Source organism: Mastomys coucha, unplaced genomic scaffold (assembly GCF_008632895.1).
Source record: "Mastomys coucha isolate ucsf_1 unplaced genomic scaffold, UCSF_Mcou_1 pScaffold22, whole genome shotgun sequence".
Lineage (NCBI taxonomy): Eukaryota > Metazoa > Chordata > Mammalia > Rodentia > Muridae > Mastomys > Mastomys coucha.
This window is the reverse complement of record NW_022196905.1, coordinates 142628883-142646479: the sequence shown is the minus strand read 5'-3', so window position 1 is coordinate 142646479 and position 17597 is coordinate 142628883. Positions and strand designations below refer to the sequence as shown.

At 44.6% G+C, this 17597-nt stretch overlaps 1 protein-coding gene across 4 annotated transcripts in view; it reads right to left on the bottom strand.

Annotated features, from left to right (window-relative positions):
- The window catches only part of Mtus2 (microtubule associated scaffold protein 2), a 388646-nt gene that overhangs the window by 79491 nt on the left and 291558 nt on the right, over positions 1 to 17597 (bottom strand). For all 4 annotated transcript variants that reach the window (XM_031338775.1, XM_031338773.1, XM_031338772.1 and 1 more), the window contains exons 6-7: positions 6919 to 7017; positions 363 to 574 (exon numbers count right to left, since the gene is read on the bottom strand). In XM_031338775.1, coding sequence (XP_031194635.1) covers positions 363 to 574; positions 6919 to 7017 — 311 coding nt within the window. The remainder of the gene's footprint in view (positions 1 to 362; positions 575 to 6918; positions 7018 to 17597) is intronic.

Below are 17597 nucleotides of genomic sequence, written 5' to 3'. Positions count from 1 at the left end.
CAGAGCCCGTGCTGTAGGGCTCAGAGGAGCACCCTCCAGAGCCCGTGCTGTAGGGCTCAGAGGAGCACGCCCCTCAGGCCCTCCCAGGTGCATTACCCATCAGGAGCAACGTCTGTTCTTCAAGTGCTCTGTATGTTTCCTTTTCTTTCCTTTTTGGCCCACCTTTCTCTTTCGTAATCAAGGTGACTTCTTTTTAGACAAGTTTCTCTGGCTAGTTTTGGGCTCCTGGAATATTCTAGAATGCTGTAGGAGATTCCATATGACCAACAAGACTCATACCACACACACTTCCCAACACCCATCATTAGTTCAAGCACCCAAAAGGCTAAGACGACCTTAAACATTCACAGACACAGGCTCACCTTTCCAAAGAAATGCTTAGTGGACACAGCCAGGGCGTCGAAGCCGTGGATGGCTTTCTTCAGCTCCCTTCGAGCCAGACCTAGCTGCTTGGCCTGCCACTCACACCTGTCCCTCAGTCGCTGGGCCAGCTGCCTCTCCGCCTCTCGGGCCTGCAGGTCCGGCTTGGGTGGGAACTCATTTCGAGGAGCTGCGGTCCTCTGCTTTGGGTACCCTATGAAGAAAGGAAGGGAGTCACTGGTGGTATTCTGTCCAACTGCACCCCGTCAGTCACGAAGGCTCCCCAGGCCCGTGGGACAGGGAAGGAACTGCCCGTGGTTAGTCATTTTAAGTATTAAACAGACAAAATAGACAGAGACTTAAATTATTTATTTTGCTTACATGGTTTCAAGTGCAAAGTTTGTGCTTAGAACACAGTAACAAACACAACACCAAATTTCTTTTAGCTTCCATTTCTTTAAAGCCTGATTGGAAAGAAGGGTTTCTTTCTTTTTTGTTTCGTAAGGGGGATTTAAACAATTTATAAACATTACTATAAAAACCTTGTAAATAAAAGCGTCCGATAGCAAAAGCAGCCAGACCCATAGCCTGTTTCTTCATAAGGAACTTAAATACAGTTAAACTCGGCATTCGAGGCAGACACTGTGGGGTTTCACATTACATTTTACACTTTCTTTATTGAATCTATTTTATGTACTTCTCACCCTTAGAGAAATGTCTACTGGGAAATCAATCCAGCATCAACACCGGTAGAAGTCAGGCTTCTGAGAACACGGCAGCTCCTCCCGTAGTATCAGAGAGTAATGCTGCAAGCTCCTTCCTGCCCTTTACATGGCTCCTCTCATGACCTTGTTCTTCACTGTCAAGGTCAAGTGATAACACCTATTCCTGGGGCTTAAGGTCCCTGTGCACCTACAAATCTGGTCAAGAAGCATCCTGCTTCTAATCTTCATTACATAACGAGTAGAGTGATCTTTCCAGAGATGTGAGGCCATTCATCACCTGAGGGAAGCCACCCTCTGTTCCCATTGCAGTGTGAAGGAAGCTGCCACTCCCTACATTACTCAACAGCAAACGAAGGCTGTCATAACAATTTACAGGTCAGCTCTGAGGTGTGTGTCTTAGCCCATTCACACTGCCATGTGTGTGTGTGTGCATATATTTAATATATTTTATTTATTACATATATAAAATGTATGTTACTATAATTATATATTTGATATAAAATTATATTTCTGCATGTTTAACACATATAAATATATAAAGATATATTTTATTTTACTTCTGTGTATCTGCATGTGCACATGTGAGCATCTGTGTGAGCTCATGGACAGGCCAGAAGAGAGCCTAGAAGTTGGACTGATGCGCAGCTGTGAGCCACCTGACATGGGCACTGAACTCTGGTCCTCTCTCCAGCTTCCTATCTTTTTTTTTCTTTCTTTCTTTTTGATTTTTTCGAGACAGGGTTTCTCTGTGTAGCCCTAGCTGTCCTGGAACTTACTCTGTAGACCAGGCTGGCCTCGAACTCAGAAATCCGCCTGCCTCCGCCTCCCAAGTGCTGGGATTAAAGGCGTGTGCCACCACCGCCCGGCTTCCTATCTTATATTTTCAAGCATCATATTTACTCTTGTCTGGAATGGATCCCATAACCTACCACATACATTTTAAAATTTTTATTTCATGTTTATGGGTGTTTTGCCTGCATGTACATATGTTCACAACATGTGTGCAGTACTCATAGAAGGCAGAAGAGGGCATCAGATCCTCTAGAAGTGAAGTTACTTACACATGGTTGTGAGCTGTCATGTGGGGACTGGAAGTCAAACCTGGCTCCTCTGCAAGAGCAACAAGTGCTCTTAACTGCTGAGCCAGCTCTCCAACCCCAGCACTTACCATATTTAAAAATATTATTGTTGTTGTTGTTATTATTATTATTATTATTATTATTGTCTTAGTTCGGGTTTCTATTGCTATAATGACACAACCTGACCAAAAGGTAAGTTGGAGGGGAAAGGATTTCTTTGGCTTACACTTCCACATCGTTCATACTGTTTATCATTGAAGGAAGTCAGGACAGCAAGTCAACCAGGGCAGGAGCCTGGAGGCAGGCGCTGATGCAGCGGCCTTGGAGGAATGCCGCTTACTGGTCTGCCCATCATGGCTTGCTCAGCCTGCTTTCTTACAGAACCCAGGATCACCCACAATGGACAAGGCCCTCCCCCATCAATCACTGATTAAGGAAATGCCCTACAGATGGATCTTATGGAGGCATTCTTTCAATGGAGGTACCTTCCCTCCCAGTGATTCTAGCTTGTGTCAAGTTGACATAAAACTATCCAGCAAGTTATCATTAGGTTAAAAAATTATACTCAGTATAATGTACACCATAAATGAATACCATAAAAGAAGCCAGTGAAATGCTACCATTAAAAGTCACTTTTAAATTATTTATTACATTGCTTTTACTCGTGTACTCAAAGTTCCAGTACTCAACTGAATGCACTCAGTCAGCTCGTGTTTCACCTAGCAACTGACACCCTTATCCATGTCAGAGGCTGCCCAAGAACATCAACCTTTGGGATCAACACAATAAGCTTAGCTACTTTGTGACACTAAGTGACCCAGTGGAAAAGTCCTTGTTTAGGATTCTTGTTGACTGTACCTTAATCCTCAGTCACTGAGTGTCATGGTTTAACCAACCCCCAGTCTCAAGAGCTGAGGCGTTAGGAAGGACACGCCTAGCAATGAGGTTGGCTACTGAGTTCTCTATTATTAGTTATTATTAGTTAGAAAGGATTTGTGATGGCAAACCTCAATGGCCACTGTGACTGCACAAACTGTCGATTTTATCAGTGTCATGCAAGGATCCTGCTTTACCATGAGGGCCCTACTTCTAAATTCCCAGTGTTCAAAGAACTACATGAGTACTGTCTTGCCATGACCTACAGATAGCTGGGTTGTTTTTTTCTTTGTCTTTTGAGACAGGGTTTCTCTGTATAGCCCTGGCTGTCTTGGAACTCACTCAGTAGACCAGGCTGTCCTGGAACTCAGAGATCTGCCTGCCTCTGCCTCCCAAGTGCTGTGATTAAAGGCGTGCGCTACCACTGCCTGGCCAGATAGCTGATTTTCTTTTACTTTTTTTAAGATTTATTTATTTCATGCATATGAATACACAGTAGCTGTCTTCAGACACACCAGACAAGGGTATCAGATCCCATTACAGATGGTTATGAGCCAACATGTGGTTGCTGGGAATTGAACTCAGGACTTCTGGAAGAGCAGACAGTGAGTATGCTTAACCACTGATTCTCAATGAATGCTTCACGCTAGAATTTTTAGGGCCCCCAAATACTTGAGTCTTGTTATTGAACGTTTTCTCTGTGTCTGGTGTCATGCAAGCTTCAGTGGATGAGCAAGGAATCAGGTTCATCCCTGGTCTTTAGCCAACCACTGTCTGTCTAAGAGAGAACCATCCGGGTCTTCTGGCTTCTCTCTACTCAGGCTGCTTCCCATTCCCCCATGGGTGGGGCTGATCTGAACTCCCGCTGTCTGAATCTTGCCCAAGTCAAGTTTCTTTCGAGCTATCCTACCAGCTGCATAAATCAGGTTAGGGTGGATGGACGGTATGCTGACCACAACGACATGTGACAGCTTATCTCCAGGGAGAAGCCCGTAACTGGACATCAGCACAAAGGTGAATGCCAACAGTTGTTTGCGTGCAAAGGCTGAGCACTGGGGAGGACGCGGTGTTTGAAAATGGAAAGCGAGTATTAAAAATTCATTTGCACCATCCGGTCACTACCCAGGGGATGGCTGTGGATGAAACGGGGTGATTTAATTAGATCTGGAAAGCTTATCGGACACAGCCACGAAGCTGTGCCTGCACGTTGATAATGTGACAGGGGGCCGTGACCTTCACACTTGTAAACAAGGTGGAAGCAAGGACCGGACACAGCTTTGATAGCTTCTCAGCTGAAGCAGAAGTCCTTCACGGATTTGGTCCTTGTCCTTACACAGGTGTAACCCACAAGCACAAGAGCAGAGTTCTTTGTGGACTTGAATTGAGCTTTATTTTTATGAGCAAACATAGTTCAGGTTTTGTGGGATGGAACGTGATTTTCCTCCTTGTACTGGCAGCTGTTTGCCAGGAGTTTCTGCCTTGCTGGTTGGTTTTTGTCACCCAGGAAGAGGAGATCTTGTTTGAGGAACTGCTTCCATCTGATTGGCCTGTGGGATATTTCACTGTCATTCTGCCTGAATTTAACTGATCACCCTTGACCTCTGAGGAGGAAAGGGGGCTGGGGGCTGAGCAAGTAATCAGTTCCACTGATATGTTGATGTTTCTAAACACCCCTAAACTGCAGGGTCTAGAGAGCTTCTTGCCTGGTTAGACAAATCTATGGAGCATGTTCCAAAGCAAAAGGGAGATGCTGTCACTGTGGGGGCTGGGGAGGAAGACTTTTCTGGCTCCCATGCTAAGGACCTTTCACCTGGATGTTCATCTGTGTCCTGTATCTGATCCTTTATAAACAACGGGTAAGTGAAGTAGAAGCCTCCCGGTATGAGCGGGCACAGCGGGCACTGGCAGGGAGGGGCAAACCAAACCCGAATGCCCTACCATCCAGAAGGCTCATTACTTTAGGAAACAAATTTGGCCCAGTTTAAAGAAGTTAAGCATATAATTACCTCACAACCCACACATCCAGCTACTAAGGTATTTATTTACCAATGAGAAGTGAGAGTGCCGCTATCCAAGCCATATTACCCACAAACACCATAGCTGCTTGTCTTTGGTTCCAATAGGCAAATGGCTTCAGGGAAATAAGTAAGCTGGGTATAGTGTTTGAATGAGAATGTTCGCCATAGGCTGATGTAGTTGAACACTTGTGGTCCTCAGCGGCTGCTGCTGTAGGGGTGTGGCCTTGCTGGAGGAAGTCATCACTAGGGACTGGCTTGGAGGTTTCAAAGCCTCCTATTACCCGCAGTGCCTGTGCTCTAGGTTCCTACTTACAGGAGGGGCTGTGGGCTCCTAGCTTTCTGCTGAAGCCACCATGCTAGCTGCTTATCGACAGACTCTTATCCCTCTGGAATTGTAAGCCCAAATAAATTCCTTCTCCTGTAAGTTGCCTTTGTCACAGCCTCCAGGAACTTATTTATACCTGACTGGGATGGCGCGGAAATGAAGGACAGACAGACGAGCACACAGACAAAAAGCTGGGGCTGGATGGTCCGGGATCTTGGCTGGATTCCAGCCAAGTACCAGAAGCTCAGTGCGCTTATTATATAGCGAGGTGGGGTTATTCCATACAGCTGAGCAAGGAGCCAGGTTTAGCTATCTCAATGGGGATGGTCTCTGTAGAGGAACGGTCTTCAGTCCTTAAACATCTAGTGGGAGAAAGTATGGGGGACATTTTTGCACATACTGTTTCCCTCTGAGACTGAGGCCACGGGGGTGGGGTGGAGGGATGGGGGGGTCCTTGACATGTTGAGCCCATATCCAGGGACAGCACACACTCAGGAATTCACTCACTCAGGGCTTCCTTCTCTCCTACAGGAGACAGTGTTTTATCACAGCAACAGAAAAGTAATTAACAGGTCGGAGTATGTACCAATGTAAAGGAAGGGGTTATTAAAGAAGACCATTAAAGAGCAGCGTATCACATGACTCCATTTATATTCGACTTTAGAAAACACACACTACTATGATAGAACAGAGATGGTTAGGGTTGGGTTGAGGGTATGGCGGACTGGGTACATGGGTCTGACAAGGTATATTACCATGACGTCTGGGAGAAGATGGATGTGTGCGTTCTCTTGACTGAAAGGTGGTAGGTCCACAGGTAAGTGCCCATGTCAAAACTAACCAAGACATACACTGTATAGCTGATTTTTAACATGTATTAATTATTGATTATTAATTGTTTTGGCAGTTCATTAATATGAATGCTTCCATATTTCAACTTTTAAAACATTCTTATATTTTAAGTATGCACTGGAAGCAGTCCAAAGCTAGGTGAATTTTTTTGGTTTGTTTGTTGTGGTTTTTTTCTTGGAGGGGGAGTTAGTTATTTTGTTTGTTTGTTTTTGTTTTTACAAGACAGGGTTTCTCTGTGTAGCCCTGGCTGTCCTGGAATTAACCCTGTAGACCAGGCTGACCTCGAACTCACAGAGCTCTGCCTGCTTTTGCCTCCCAAGTACTGGGACCGAAGGTGTGTGCCACCACCTCCCAGCTCAAGCTAGGTTTTATTATAACAGCTCATTTTTCTTCCTCTTATGAAATACTACTTTTTGGGCTTAGACCCTCAAAGTGTGATTTCTTTTTTTCCTTCTGAATTATTTTTATATGTTCTCATAAGAGCATATATTCCTTTGCAAAGAAATTCTCTCGCATATGCATACATGGCATAACATCTTGGTTTTGATAGGTGCCTTTTGTATGGAATGAGGAAAACCAGCCTGTGTGTGTGTCAGGCTGGTGTACGTCCATCAACACCATCTGACCGAACTCAGCTCCAAATGCAGGCCTCACGCTCCAGCACAGACCGCATGTGTAAGTACCTGGTGAATGAGGCTTGGTGGCCGCAGATGCTGTCCTCTTGGGAGACGAAACAGCAGGCTTCTTAGCCTCTGGATCTTTCTGCAATTCTTTCTTTGTTCCTACAGATGGTAAAGAGGAACAGAAGAGAGAAAAGGCCAGTTATGCGCAGAGCTGTAACACAAGCTGCTGTAAAAGAAAAACTACGTAAAAACAGGAAACCAGAACAACAAGAAAATAGCTCTGTATTTTGTTATAGTCAATGCCCCTGCCCCTGTGGCTGGGAGAGTGACACCCTTGTTTATAACACAGGGGATTTAGGTCTAAGTGTCCCCTGAAATGGGTCCACATATCTCTGGTTTGATGAGAACATCGCTTACTCTAGTGGTCTCAGTATACTGCGACTTCACAAGACATCCAGGAATTAAAATTTCACGGTACTTAGGCACCAATTTGGTTTACTGAAGACAGGGAGGGGAACAATAGACAAAAAAATACCTGCCAGCTGGCTGAGCATGGAAAACCTCTAATTGATTTCCATTCAGAGGTGACCTAGAGTTCGCTGGCCCCTGGGCTGCAGCTTAGCTGGGAACTATCCCAGCATACTGCAGCAGGGATAACCTGGGCAAGGGTGTGATCTACGGCATGGGTAGGTGCCCTCAGAAGATGACTGGGGCAGTCAGAGTGCCTTCTTTCTGAAAGCTTAAATCTGCTCATCCTCCACGTTGCTAGGTAGGCTGCAAGTGCCCACTACATGTCCACTCATTTATGCTCCCATCAGATGGGGTGTGTGAGAATGTTCTCTGGGTCCACGCCCTGCCGGCTCTGTCAAGCTAGGCATGCGGTTACTAGACACCAAAGGACTACACAGCAATTGAATGTGAGTCTCCATTCAACTGTGACCTACTTGCAAGCCCATTTCTCTCCCTGATATGTAAGAGCTCTTCATTCATTTTGCAGAGCAGGCCTTCCCCATATTTAAAGTTTGCCGATTTTCCCCTTTCAAACGGTGTATTACCATCTTTTGCTGCCTGTATATTGAGGTTTTAACACGTTGGAATACATCCACTCCCCCAGCCCCTTTCCGGCTCTGACATTTTGAGAACATTACCAAGGGTTCCTATGTGTGTGCCCGCACACTGAAGGTCTGCTGAGGCATCTAAGGGCTTCAGGTGGCTGTGCCTGGGGGCCTTGAAACCCCAGTCACTGTACCATTCTCCAGGTATCACAGGCAACCTGCACAGCGATAATCTCAGGATTCTCTTCCTGCCCTCTGCTTTTATGTTAGATCTACAAATAGGGAAAGAGACCAAGACTCCCGGGAACTAAGCAGGGAAGCAGGAGCTGCCTCGAAGTCACCAAAAGTGTTTCCTGATTTACAGGCAAGCTACTCATGAATATTTATTAAGCCTGAATTGAGTTTCCCATCCCTCTCGTGGGCTATAGGCCCAACTGGAAACTTTAGTACAGATAGCTTTGACTTTGAAATTCCACTTCTTCAAATCTCACTATGGAGTACTTCCCCAGGCATGCAAAATATGTACTCAAAGACAGTACATCATTACAACAATGGATATGTGAATATCAACAAAATTCACATTGAAGAAGGTCTAAATTCTCTCTCTCTCTCTCTCTCTCTCTCTCTCTCTCTCTCACACACACACACACACACACACACATTCAAGCCATGGAGTACTATGTTGTCATTAAAAATATTATACTGACATGGAAAGACACCCACAATAAATAAAAATGCTAGCTGTTGAATAGAACTCAAGGTATTGTCTCACGTCATCACACAAAATAGTGCCTGTATTAAAGTTTCTAGAGGCGTAGTCATGCTAAGTTGTAAGCAGTAGTGTTGAATAGCTTGAACTATTTATTTTTGATGACTTTGAATTATTTCCATTTCAAGGCAATAGTAAAGCAAGAGCAGTCAACCTGCGGTATACAATAGTCTGAGTGTTGCATCGATTGACAAGAAGGTCCTGGTGGTGTGATCCCAGGATTCTCTGGGCTGAGATTCAACCTGTCTCAAGTCTGCTAGGCTTGCCTAATTGTTCTCACTGTCTACTTATTTCTCCTCCCCCAGGCCTCTGTTTCCTGGTACCTCTAGAACAACCCCTCTACTTCACCCATTCTCTCTCAGCATGATGACTTGGATGGAAGGGCTCACATTCCCTCTGTGCTGTGGATTGAGTGTAAAGTGGCCCCTGGAGGCTCCCAGGTCCAGACACTAGATCTTCAGAGGTGATACTGTTTGTGGAAGCTGTGTCACCATTAGGAGACAAAAGCCATAGCAGAAGCTGGCTGCTAAGGGTGGACCTTACTGGTTCAGCTTGATCCTCCAACTGGCCCAAGCTTATGCCTCTTCCTTGTGTGAGGCTCATGTTTTCTAGATTCCTGTGGCTCTCTGTTTCATGGCCAGCTTCTTTAGTGGCTTCCTGTATTGTGGCCAGCTTCTTTACTTTGGCAGAATACCACTAATCTTTTTCTCTTTAAATTTTCCATGGGCTCTGGAGAGATAGCTCAGTGATTAAGAGTACCAACTGCTCTTCCAGAGATCCTGAGTTTAATTCCCAGCAACCACATGGTGGCTCACAACCATTTGTAATGGGATCCGATGCCCTCTTCTGGCGTGTGTCTGAAGACAGCTACAGTGTACTCATAGACATAAAATAAATAAAATCTTAAAAAAATTTGTTTTAATTTTCCACTGCTCAAAATTCCTTCCAATCAAATGTTTGCTTTGATTCAAATTTTTAATGTGGTGATTGCTTCATTCCAAGATGTAAAGGGTTTCCCTTTGGGTTCCTAGGTTGTTAATGACAAGCCTCATACTGTGACAAACCCCAGCCTTTTGTGGGTGATCTGCTTTACTTTCTTGAAGAACTCTTATTACCTCTGATTCTCACTCTAGTGTACCTGGTTGCCCCTTTTATCTACTATGCAGAGAGACCTGGTAAATCCTTTTAACCTGCACCTGATGGTTCTGAAGCATTGTCTTGCTATATTCTTTGATAATGTTGGGTTCTTTCTCTCGGGTTTCTCAGTTTATGGCTGTCCTACTATTTGAGCTCTATTTGCATGTGATATCTCACTTTGCACAGCCTCTGTGTGTTCAGTCACACCCAATACAGCTGCAGTTCAATGCAATGTCACTTCAGCCTCTCCCTCCCACCCCGACCCCCAACCTAGGCCCCTTTGCTTACACTGGAGACAACTATCCTGTCTTTCTCTTTTCTTCACACTCAGTGGAACACCATGTATGGTGAAATATACATTTTCTATCTCTCTACAGTCAATCCACACCTCACCCTTTCATTCATTTAATTTCCAAACTCAGACCAGAGCAGCTTCTCTTTGCAGCAACCTCTCCTGTTTACTTTGTTTCTCACTGAACCTGCCTCAGACTCCATCACAGGAGAAGAGGGGCTCCAGGTGCTGTGACCAATCTCTGGTCCTCTCTCACACTGCATGACAGTTGAAGATGTTTATCCACCCAGAGGTCCCATTAGACAGTGCATTCCACATGAGTCACCTACTCACTAAATATCCATAAATAAAATGAGTTGGTTATCTTTGCCAAGTAATCATGTTTCTTTTTTATCTGTGGATAAAACCAACCTTGGGACGGGATGAATCCCAGGCATTTGGAGACCTTCTGTGCTGGTTAGTGTTTTACCAATTTGATGTACTCTAGAGTCGCTGGGAAGTGGGAACCCATGCTGAGAAAATGCCTCCATCACATTAGCCTGTGGTGCATTTTCTTTTGATGATCACTATGAGGTAGGCCACCCTCAAGCAGGTGGCCATGGGTGCTATAAGAAAGGAAGCTGAGCAAGCCATGGGGAGCAAGCCAGTAAGACCAGTAAGAAGCATTCATCTATGGCCTCTGCTTCAGTTTCTGCCTTCAGGTTCCTGCCTGGAGTTCCTGCCCTGCCTTCCGTTAGTGATGGAGTGTGACCTTTCCTCCTTGAGTTGCTTTGGTCATTGTTCTGGTTGGTTTTATGTCAACTCAACACAAGCTAGAGGCATTAGGAAGGAAGGAGCCTCAATTGAGAAAATGTCTCCATAAGATCCTGCTATAAGACATTTTCTTAATTTGTGATCAATAGGGAGGGCCTAACATCCCTGAGTTGGTGGTCCAAGATTCTAAAAAAAAAAAAAAAAAAGCAGTCTAAGCAAGCCATGAGGAGCAATCCAGTAAGCAGCACCCATCCATGTCCTCTGCATCAGTTCCTGCCTCCAGGTTCCAGCCCTGCTTGAGTTCCTTCCACAATGAACAGCAATATGTTGGTGTAAGCCAAATAAACCCTTTCTTCCCCAGCTTGCTTTTTGGTCATAATGGTCTTTTTGGTCATGATGGTATTTTGGTCATGATGGTCTTTACAGCTATAGAAACCCTAACAGTCAAGGAGCTTTATCGCATCAGTAGAAGCCTTTAAACTCTTAAACCAAATGAAGTACATAGGTTTGTGGGAAGAAAACACACCAGCTCTCCTGGGGATTTCACACACTGCCTGATCTATTAAGGCTGAGAAAACTTGTGTAAGTTAACAGTGGTGGGAAAATTGTTTACATTTTTGACACTAATACATATAACTATTTTTGACACCAATACAGCTTTATTTTAGTGAGGCAAGTCCAAATTATCCCTTGGTTGGTTTTGTTTGTTTGTTTTGGGTTTTTTTTTGCCTTGTTTTACTCGGTAATTAACTTTCAAATGAATTCCAGAGCACAATAAAATAAATGCTTTTGAGGCACATATTTTCTTCTCCCAGGAGAACAGTTCCTTCATGGCTCACTTAAGAATGAGTTACAGGACTGGAGAGATGGCTCAGTGGTTAAGAGAGCACTGGCTGCTCTTCCAGAGGCCGAGTTCAATTCCCAACACCCACATCGTGACTCACAACCATCTGTAATGGGATCTGAAGTCCTCTTCTGGTGTGTTTAAAGACAATGACAGTGTACTCACATACATAAAAATAAATAAATCTTAAAAAACAAAGAGTGAGTTACAGATGCCCATGGTGATTTACTGAGGCTTTACTACAATGGCTATCTAGTTTCTGCACTCCGAAGGATCCCCAGCATGTCACTCCTCCGTCACATGCTTCATCAGATGGCTCCAGTACACTTGATGGCTCATAGCTTCTCAAGTAAAGAGACAAAAGGAGCCATCTGTGAGACAGATCTATCAGCAATGGCAACATGACCCAGCAAGTGTCAGGTCCGATGAGTGGAAAAGAGCAGAGTCAGGGGAGCTTCATCGGAGGAGGCAATGCTTGAGCTGGGCTGTGAGGAGGCAGGAGACTATCCAGGAAGAAAGCCTGACCCAGAGAGTGAATGTGTGTGAGTGCATGAATACAGAGGACCACAGTCATAGAAGGAGTTGCTGGAGAGGACTGGATGGCTAGTTTTTGCATCCAGCCTACATGGACTCTAGCCCCTGATGATGTCCAAGAGCACTGGACCAAAGCAAATATCCCTTCCTCTGTATCCTTTCAATATACCAATCTTCCCCATGAAAATCCAGTCTAAGGCTGTTTTAAAAAATAGTAATCATTCCATACTGTACCTTTTAATAAACAGAAAACCATGACTGATGCTACTAACGAATGTGATAATGGTAAATGAAAACCAGAGAGAGTCAACAGGAAGCTAAATTTTTTTTTTTTTTTGTCCCCTGACACTTTTGATTTAAACTGAATTAATGGGCTAAGATTACAGATCAAACCTCAGCCACCTGAAAAGTATACACATATTTAAATCAACCCCTGCCTTTCTCCTAAAACATCCTAGGCCATAGAAGACTAGAGAAAAAATATATATATTCTTCTTTCATTATACTCTCTCCAGGCATAGCCACAAGGAGCCCACTGGACAGCATTATGGAAGATCTCTCATATGGATCTATATTGATCTTCTTAATAAAATACAACGACTTAAAACACTGATACTGTGACCTAAAAGCCAAAACCCTCCAAGCTCCTAGCCAGATGGAAGAGTGGCCTCCTGAATGCCAGTGTTTATTTGGCTTGGCACTGCTGTCTCATTCTTCCCCATGAGGGCAAGGTGGTTTTAGTTATCATGAGTTGCTTTCCCCCCCAGTTTTATTGCTCTCATACACAATACACAATAGAGTTTATGAAGGTTGTACCAGTGAAGCCACACTGTATAGCTGGCAATTTTCACAAAGCATCCTATGAGTGACTTTCATCCACGTTGTATCCTGTGGCCACGGTTCACCTCCATTGTCATTGAGCTGCCCACTGCAGATGTGTATCCCAGTGTCTGTGTTTGCTATCATCGACTGAAGTTTTTGTTTCTACTAATGGTTTTTAGCAATTCTGAGCAATGTTGCTTTGGAAAGACATGTATGTATGTCCGGTACACGTGTATGAATTTTCTACCCTGTCCTTGTTTGATGTGATAAACACCATGATCAAAACCAACTTGGAGAAAAAATGTTTACTTGGCTCGAAGGTCACAGTGTGTCATCAAGGGAAGCCAAGCCAGGAGATCAAGGCAGGAACCTGGGGACAGGAACAGAATTGGAGAACACTGAGGAATGCTGGCCGGCTGTACTGGCTGGTTTTGTGTGTCAACTTGACACAGGCTGGAGTTATCACAGAGAAGGGAGTTTCAGTTGGGAAAGTGCCTCCATAAGATCCAGCTGTGGAGCATTTTCTCAATTAGTGATCAAGGGGGTAGGGTTCCTTGTGGGTGGTGCCATCCCTGGACTGGAAGTCTTGGGTTCTATAAGAGAGCAGGCTGAGCAAGCCAGGAGAAGCAAGCCAGTAAGAAACATCTCTCCATGGCCTCTACGTCAGCTCCTGCTTCCTGACCTGCTTGAGTTCCAGTCCTAACTTCCTCTGGTGATCAATAGCAATGTGGAAATGTAAGCTCAATAAACCCTTTCCTCCCCAACTTGCTTCTTGGTCATGATGTTTGTGCAGGAATAGAAACCCTGACTAAGACATCGGCTTTGTCTGGCTTGCATGGCTACTTTTCTTATGCATCCCAGGCCCACCTGTCTAGGGATTGTGCCACCCACGATAGGGTGGGCCCTACTCCACCAATTAGTGATCAAGAAAATGCCCCTAGACATGTCCAAAAGCTAGTCTGATGAAGGCAATTCCTCATTTGAGGGTCCTTCTATGCAGGAGTGTCAGGTTGACAAACGCAGATAATTTATACAGTGACCCTATAGGGCTGAGATTGTGCACTATATGTACTGAGCATATTGTCAGCAATTACCATATGCCAAATGGTAATTTTTAATAATATAAGATAGTTATTGTCAATACTTTTATTTGTGCATATGTTTACCAATACATATGTATGCAGGTGCACCTGTGGAAGTATACATGCATTCATACAGAGGCCAGAGAGTATACATGCATGCACGCAGAGACCAGGGAGTATACACACATGCATACAGAGACCAGGGGGTATACATGCATGCAGAGGCCATGGAACATACATGCATGCATGCAGAGGCCATGGAATATACATGCATGCATGCAGAGGCCAGGGAGTATACATGCATGCATATGAGGCCAGGAAGTATACATGCATGCATACAGGGAGACCAGAGAGTATACATGCATACAGAGGCCAGAAAGTATACATGCATGCATACAGAGGCCAGAGAGTATACATGCATGCATGCAGAGGCCAGAGAGTATACATGCATGCATACAGAGGCCAGAGAGTATACATGCATGCAGGCAGAGTCCAGGGAACCTCATAGATGACATTATTCCACAGTAGCCATTCATTTCCTTTGTCTTTTGAGAAAGAGTCTCTCACTGGGACATAGGGATGGCCACTTAGACTAGGGGGTGGGTAGTGACATGCAGAGATCTGTCTATGTCTATCTCCTCAGTGCTGGGATTATATGCATGCACAGCTGTACCTGCATTTCTTATGTTCTCAAGATCAAACTGAAGGCCTCACAAGGCAAGCACTTAACTCTCCCGGCCATCTTCTCAGCCCTATCACTGGTGTTTTTAGAACCTGCCTTCTGCCTGCTATTTACCAATTCTCTCCAATATGATGGTATTAAGGGCAGGGCTTGAGGAATTATATTGCCTGCTGTTTATATACTGCCCATTCTGGCATTTTCCTAAAAATAGCAGGCCAAATGGGACTAACACAGAAGAGTGGCTTGTAGATACTGAGCTAGCCTGGTATACTCAATCACCACTAAATGAGGCCTGTGTTAGTCTCTTCTTTCTAAGGCAAGGGTAGGGATGTTAAGCCATCGAGTTAAGGACTCGATTATAATTTCAAAGCTCATTTCCTATTCCCCTGCCATGCAAATTCTACATGGAAGGAAGCAGCTATTCACCAAGGCTCACTAGTAACTTTGCTCTGCCTTTTTCAATAGTCACATGAAAACAGATATGTATTTGGAGCGGCTTTTTCAAAAGCCAAAAGGTGCGTGCAATTAAAAGGAAAGATGGTCTTGGAAAGTGTGCAGAGAAGCTGCCTGCTGGCTCATGCTCTGCTGGCTAACTTGTCAAGTGTGACACAGGCCATTTATGTCAGCTCCACCCTGTGTCAGCACTAAGCACAGGGCTCTGGGTACAAGCTTAGCACTCAAATGCTTGACTTTAACCCAAGCTTGTAATCTTCTGGCTTGCTTACTTTGGGCAATTTACCAGCTCTCTCCAACCCACTTATCAAGGGACGACAATGTCAGTTTGGCCTATTCATGCTGATGTTGTTTGTTACTTGAAGGTGCATATATGGGCTAAGGAGACAGTGAACCCTCATTCATTTTCTGTCTTCACCTTCATATGTTGACAGACCAATAGTTGGAGACACTCCTAGGCCAGAGCACTGTATCTGTATATGTATCATCTTGTATATGTATTTCAAGGTCCTGTGCTCTGTACCCTTTGCTGACTTTTGGTTCTCAGTATGACTCCACAGTGATCACAATGGAGCTCGAGAATGGGTCTTTACGGGACACAAGAACAATTCTAATTCACACTTACCTCAAGTGGCATCTTCTACATTAACCACTTCAGAAAACCCAGTAAATTGTAATTGATCTCATGAAATGTCCTATTTGGGAACCCTAAATTAGAGTCACCCTATGTAACCAGCCAGCTTTTATTTTTAAAGAAGCCAGCTTTTCTTTTTAAAGATTTATTTATTATTATATCTAAGTACACTGTAGCTGTCTTCAGACGCACCAGAAGAGGGTATCATATCTCATTATGGATGGTTGTGAGCTACCATGTGGTTGCTAGGATTTGAACTCAGGACCTTTGGAAGAGCAATCAGTGTTCTTAACTGCTGAGCCATCTCTCCAGTCTCCAGCAAGCTTTTTAATAGATAAATAAATGTAGCACATTAGAAAGAGAAGAGGTTTTGGACAAGGACAGACCTCACCCCAAGTGGTGGTCAGCTGCCCAGCTGCTCTTCTGGGAAAGCAAGCTCCCCATCTATAAGCATGGGAAAGCAGTGTTCTATCACATTACTTGGTATTGAGGAAGATAGGCAAGAGCCCTTTGGTGAAGTCTGGCATGACATCATGCACATGATATTATTGGTAGTCATCAAGATGGCCAAGTGCCTAGGCTACCATAGTTACATGGTCAGTAAGTGGGTATGTGGAATGAGTGTCAGCTGCATAGCTAATAGGTGGGAATCAAAACCTAAGAGAAAGGGAGAAAAGATGGAGCGAATGGCAGGAAAGAAGTCACAGAGATATGGCATGGCTTAGCTTACCAAAGCAGCTGAGGGTATAAGAAGGTGGCATGTAGGGAGAAAGGCAGGAGTGGTGATTTGAATATGCTTGGCCCATGGGAAGTGCTACTATAAGGAGGTGCGGCCTTGTTGGAATAAAGGAAGTGCATCACTGTGGGGGTGGACTTTGAGAGCTCCTAGTGTTCAAGCTCTGCCCCCTGTGGAAGACACTCATCCTGGATGTCTTCAGATATAGGACTCTCAGCTCCTTCTCCAGCACCATGTCTGCCTGGACACTGCCATGCTTCCTGCCATGATGACAATGGACTGAACCTCTGAAAGTGTAAGCCAGACCCAATTAAATGTTGTCCCTTAAAAGAGTTGCCTTGGTCATGGTGTCTCTTCATAACGACGGAAATTGTAACTAAGACAGTGGGTGTCAGGGGAGAAGGAGATAGCAGGGCAGAAGGCAGTGGCCTGGGATAGGCATTCTGACTGTGGAGCGTGGATCTGTATCATAGGCAACAGGGGCTGCTGAGGGAGTAACAAGGCCAAGTGTGCATGGAGAAAGACAAACGCTTCCTCCAGAGGAGCAGGGTTTGAACTGTGGTGTTCTTCTCTGCAGTAAGGGGGTAAAATCAAGTAACATATAAGGGCAGATCTATCACAATTACACAAGACTTCTCACCAGAGACTACAGAAGCTGGAAGATCCTGGGCAGATGTCATAAGACCTAAGAAAACACAAATGTGCCGGGCAATGGGCATGCACACCTTTAATCCCAGCACTTGGGAGGCAGAGGCAGGCAAATTTCTGAGTTCAAGGCCAGCCTGGTCTACAGAATAAGCTCCAGGAGAGCCAGAGCTACACAGAGAAACCCTGTCTTGAACGCCCCCTCCCAAAACAAAACAGAACAAAAAACAAACAAACAAAAAAACCCCCACAAATGCCAGCCCAGGCCACCATACCCAACAAAACTCTTAATTACAACAGA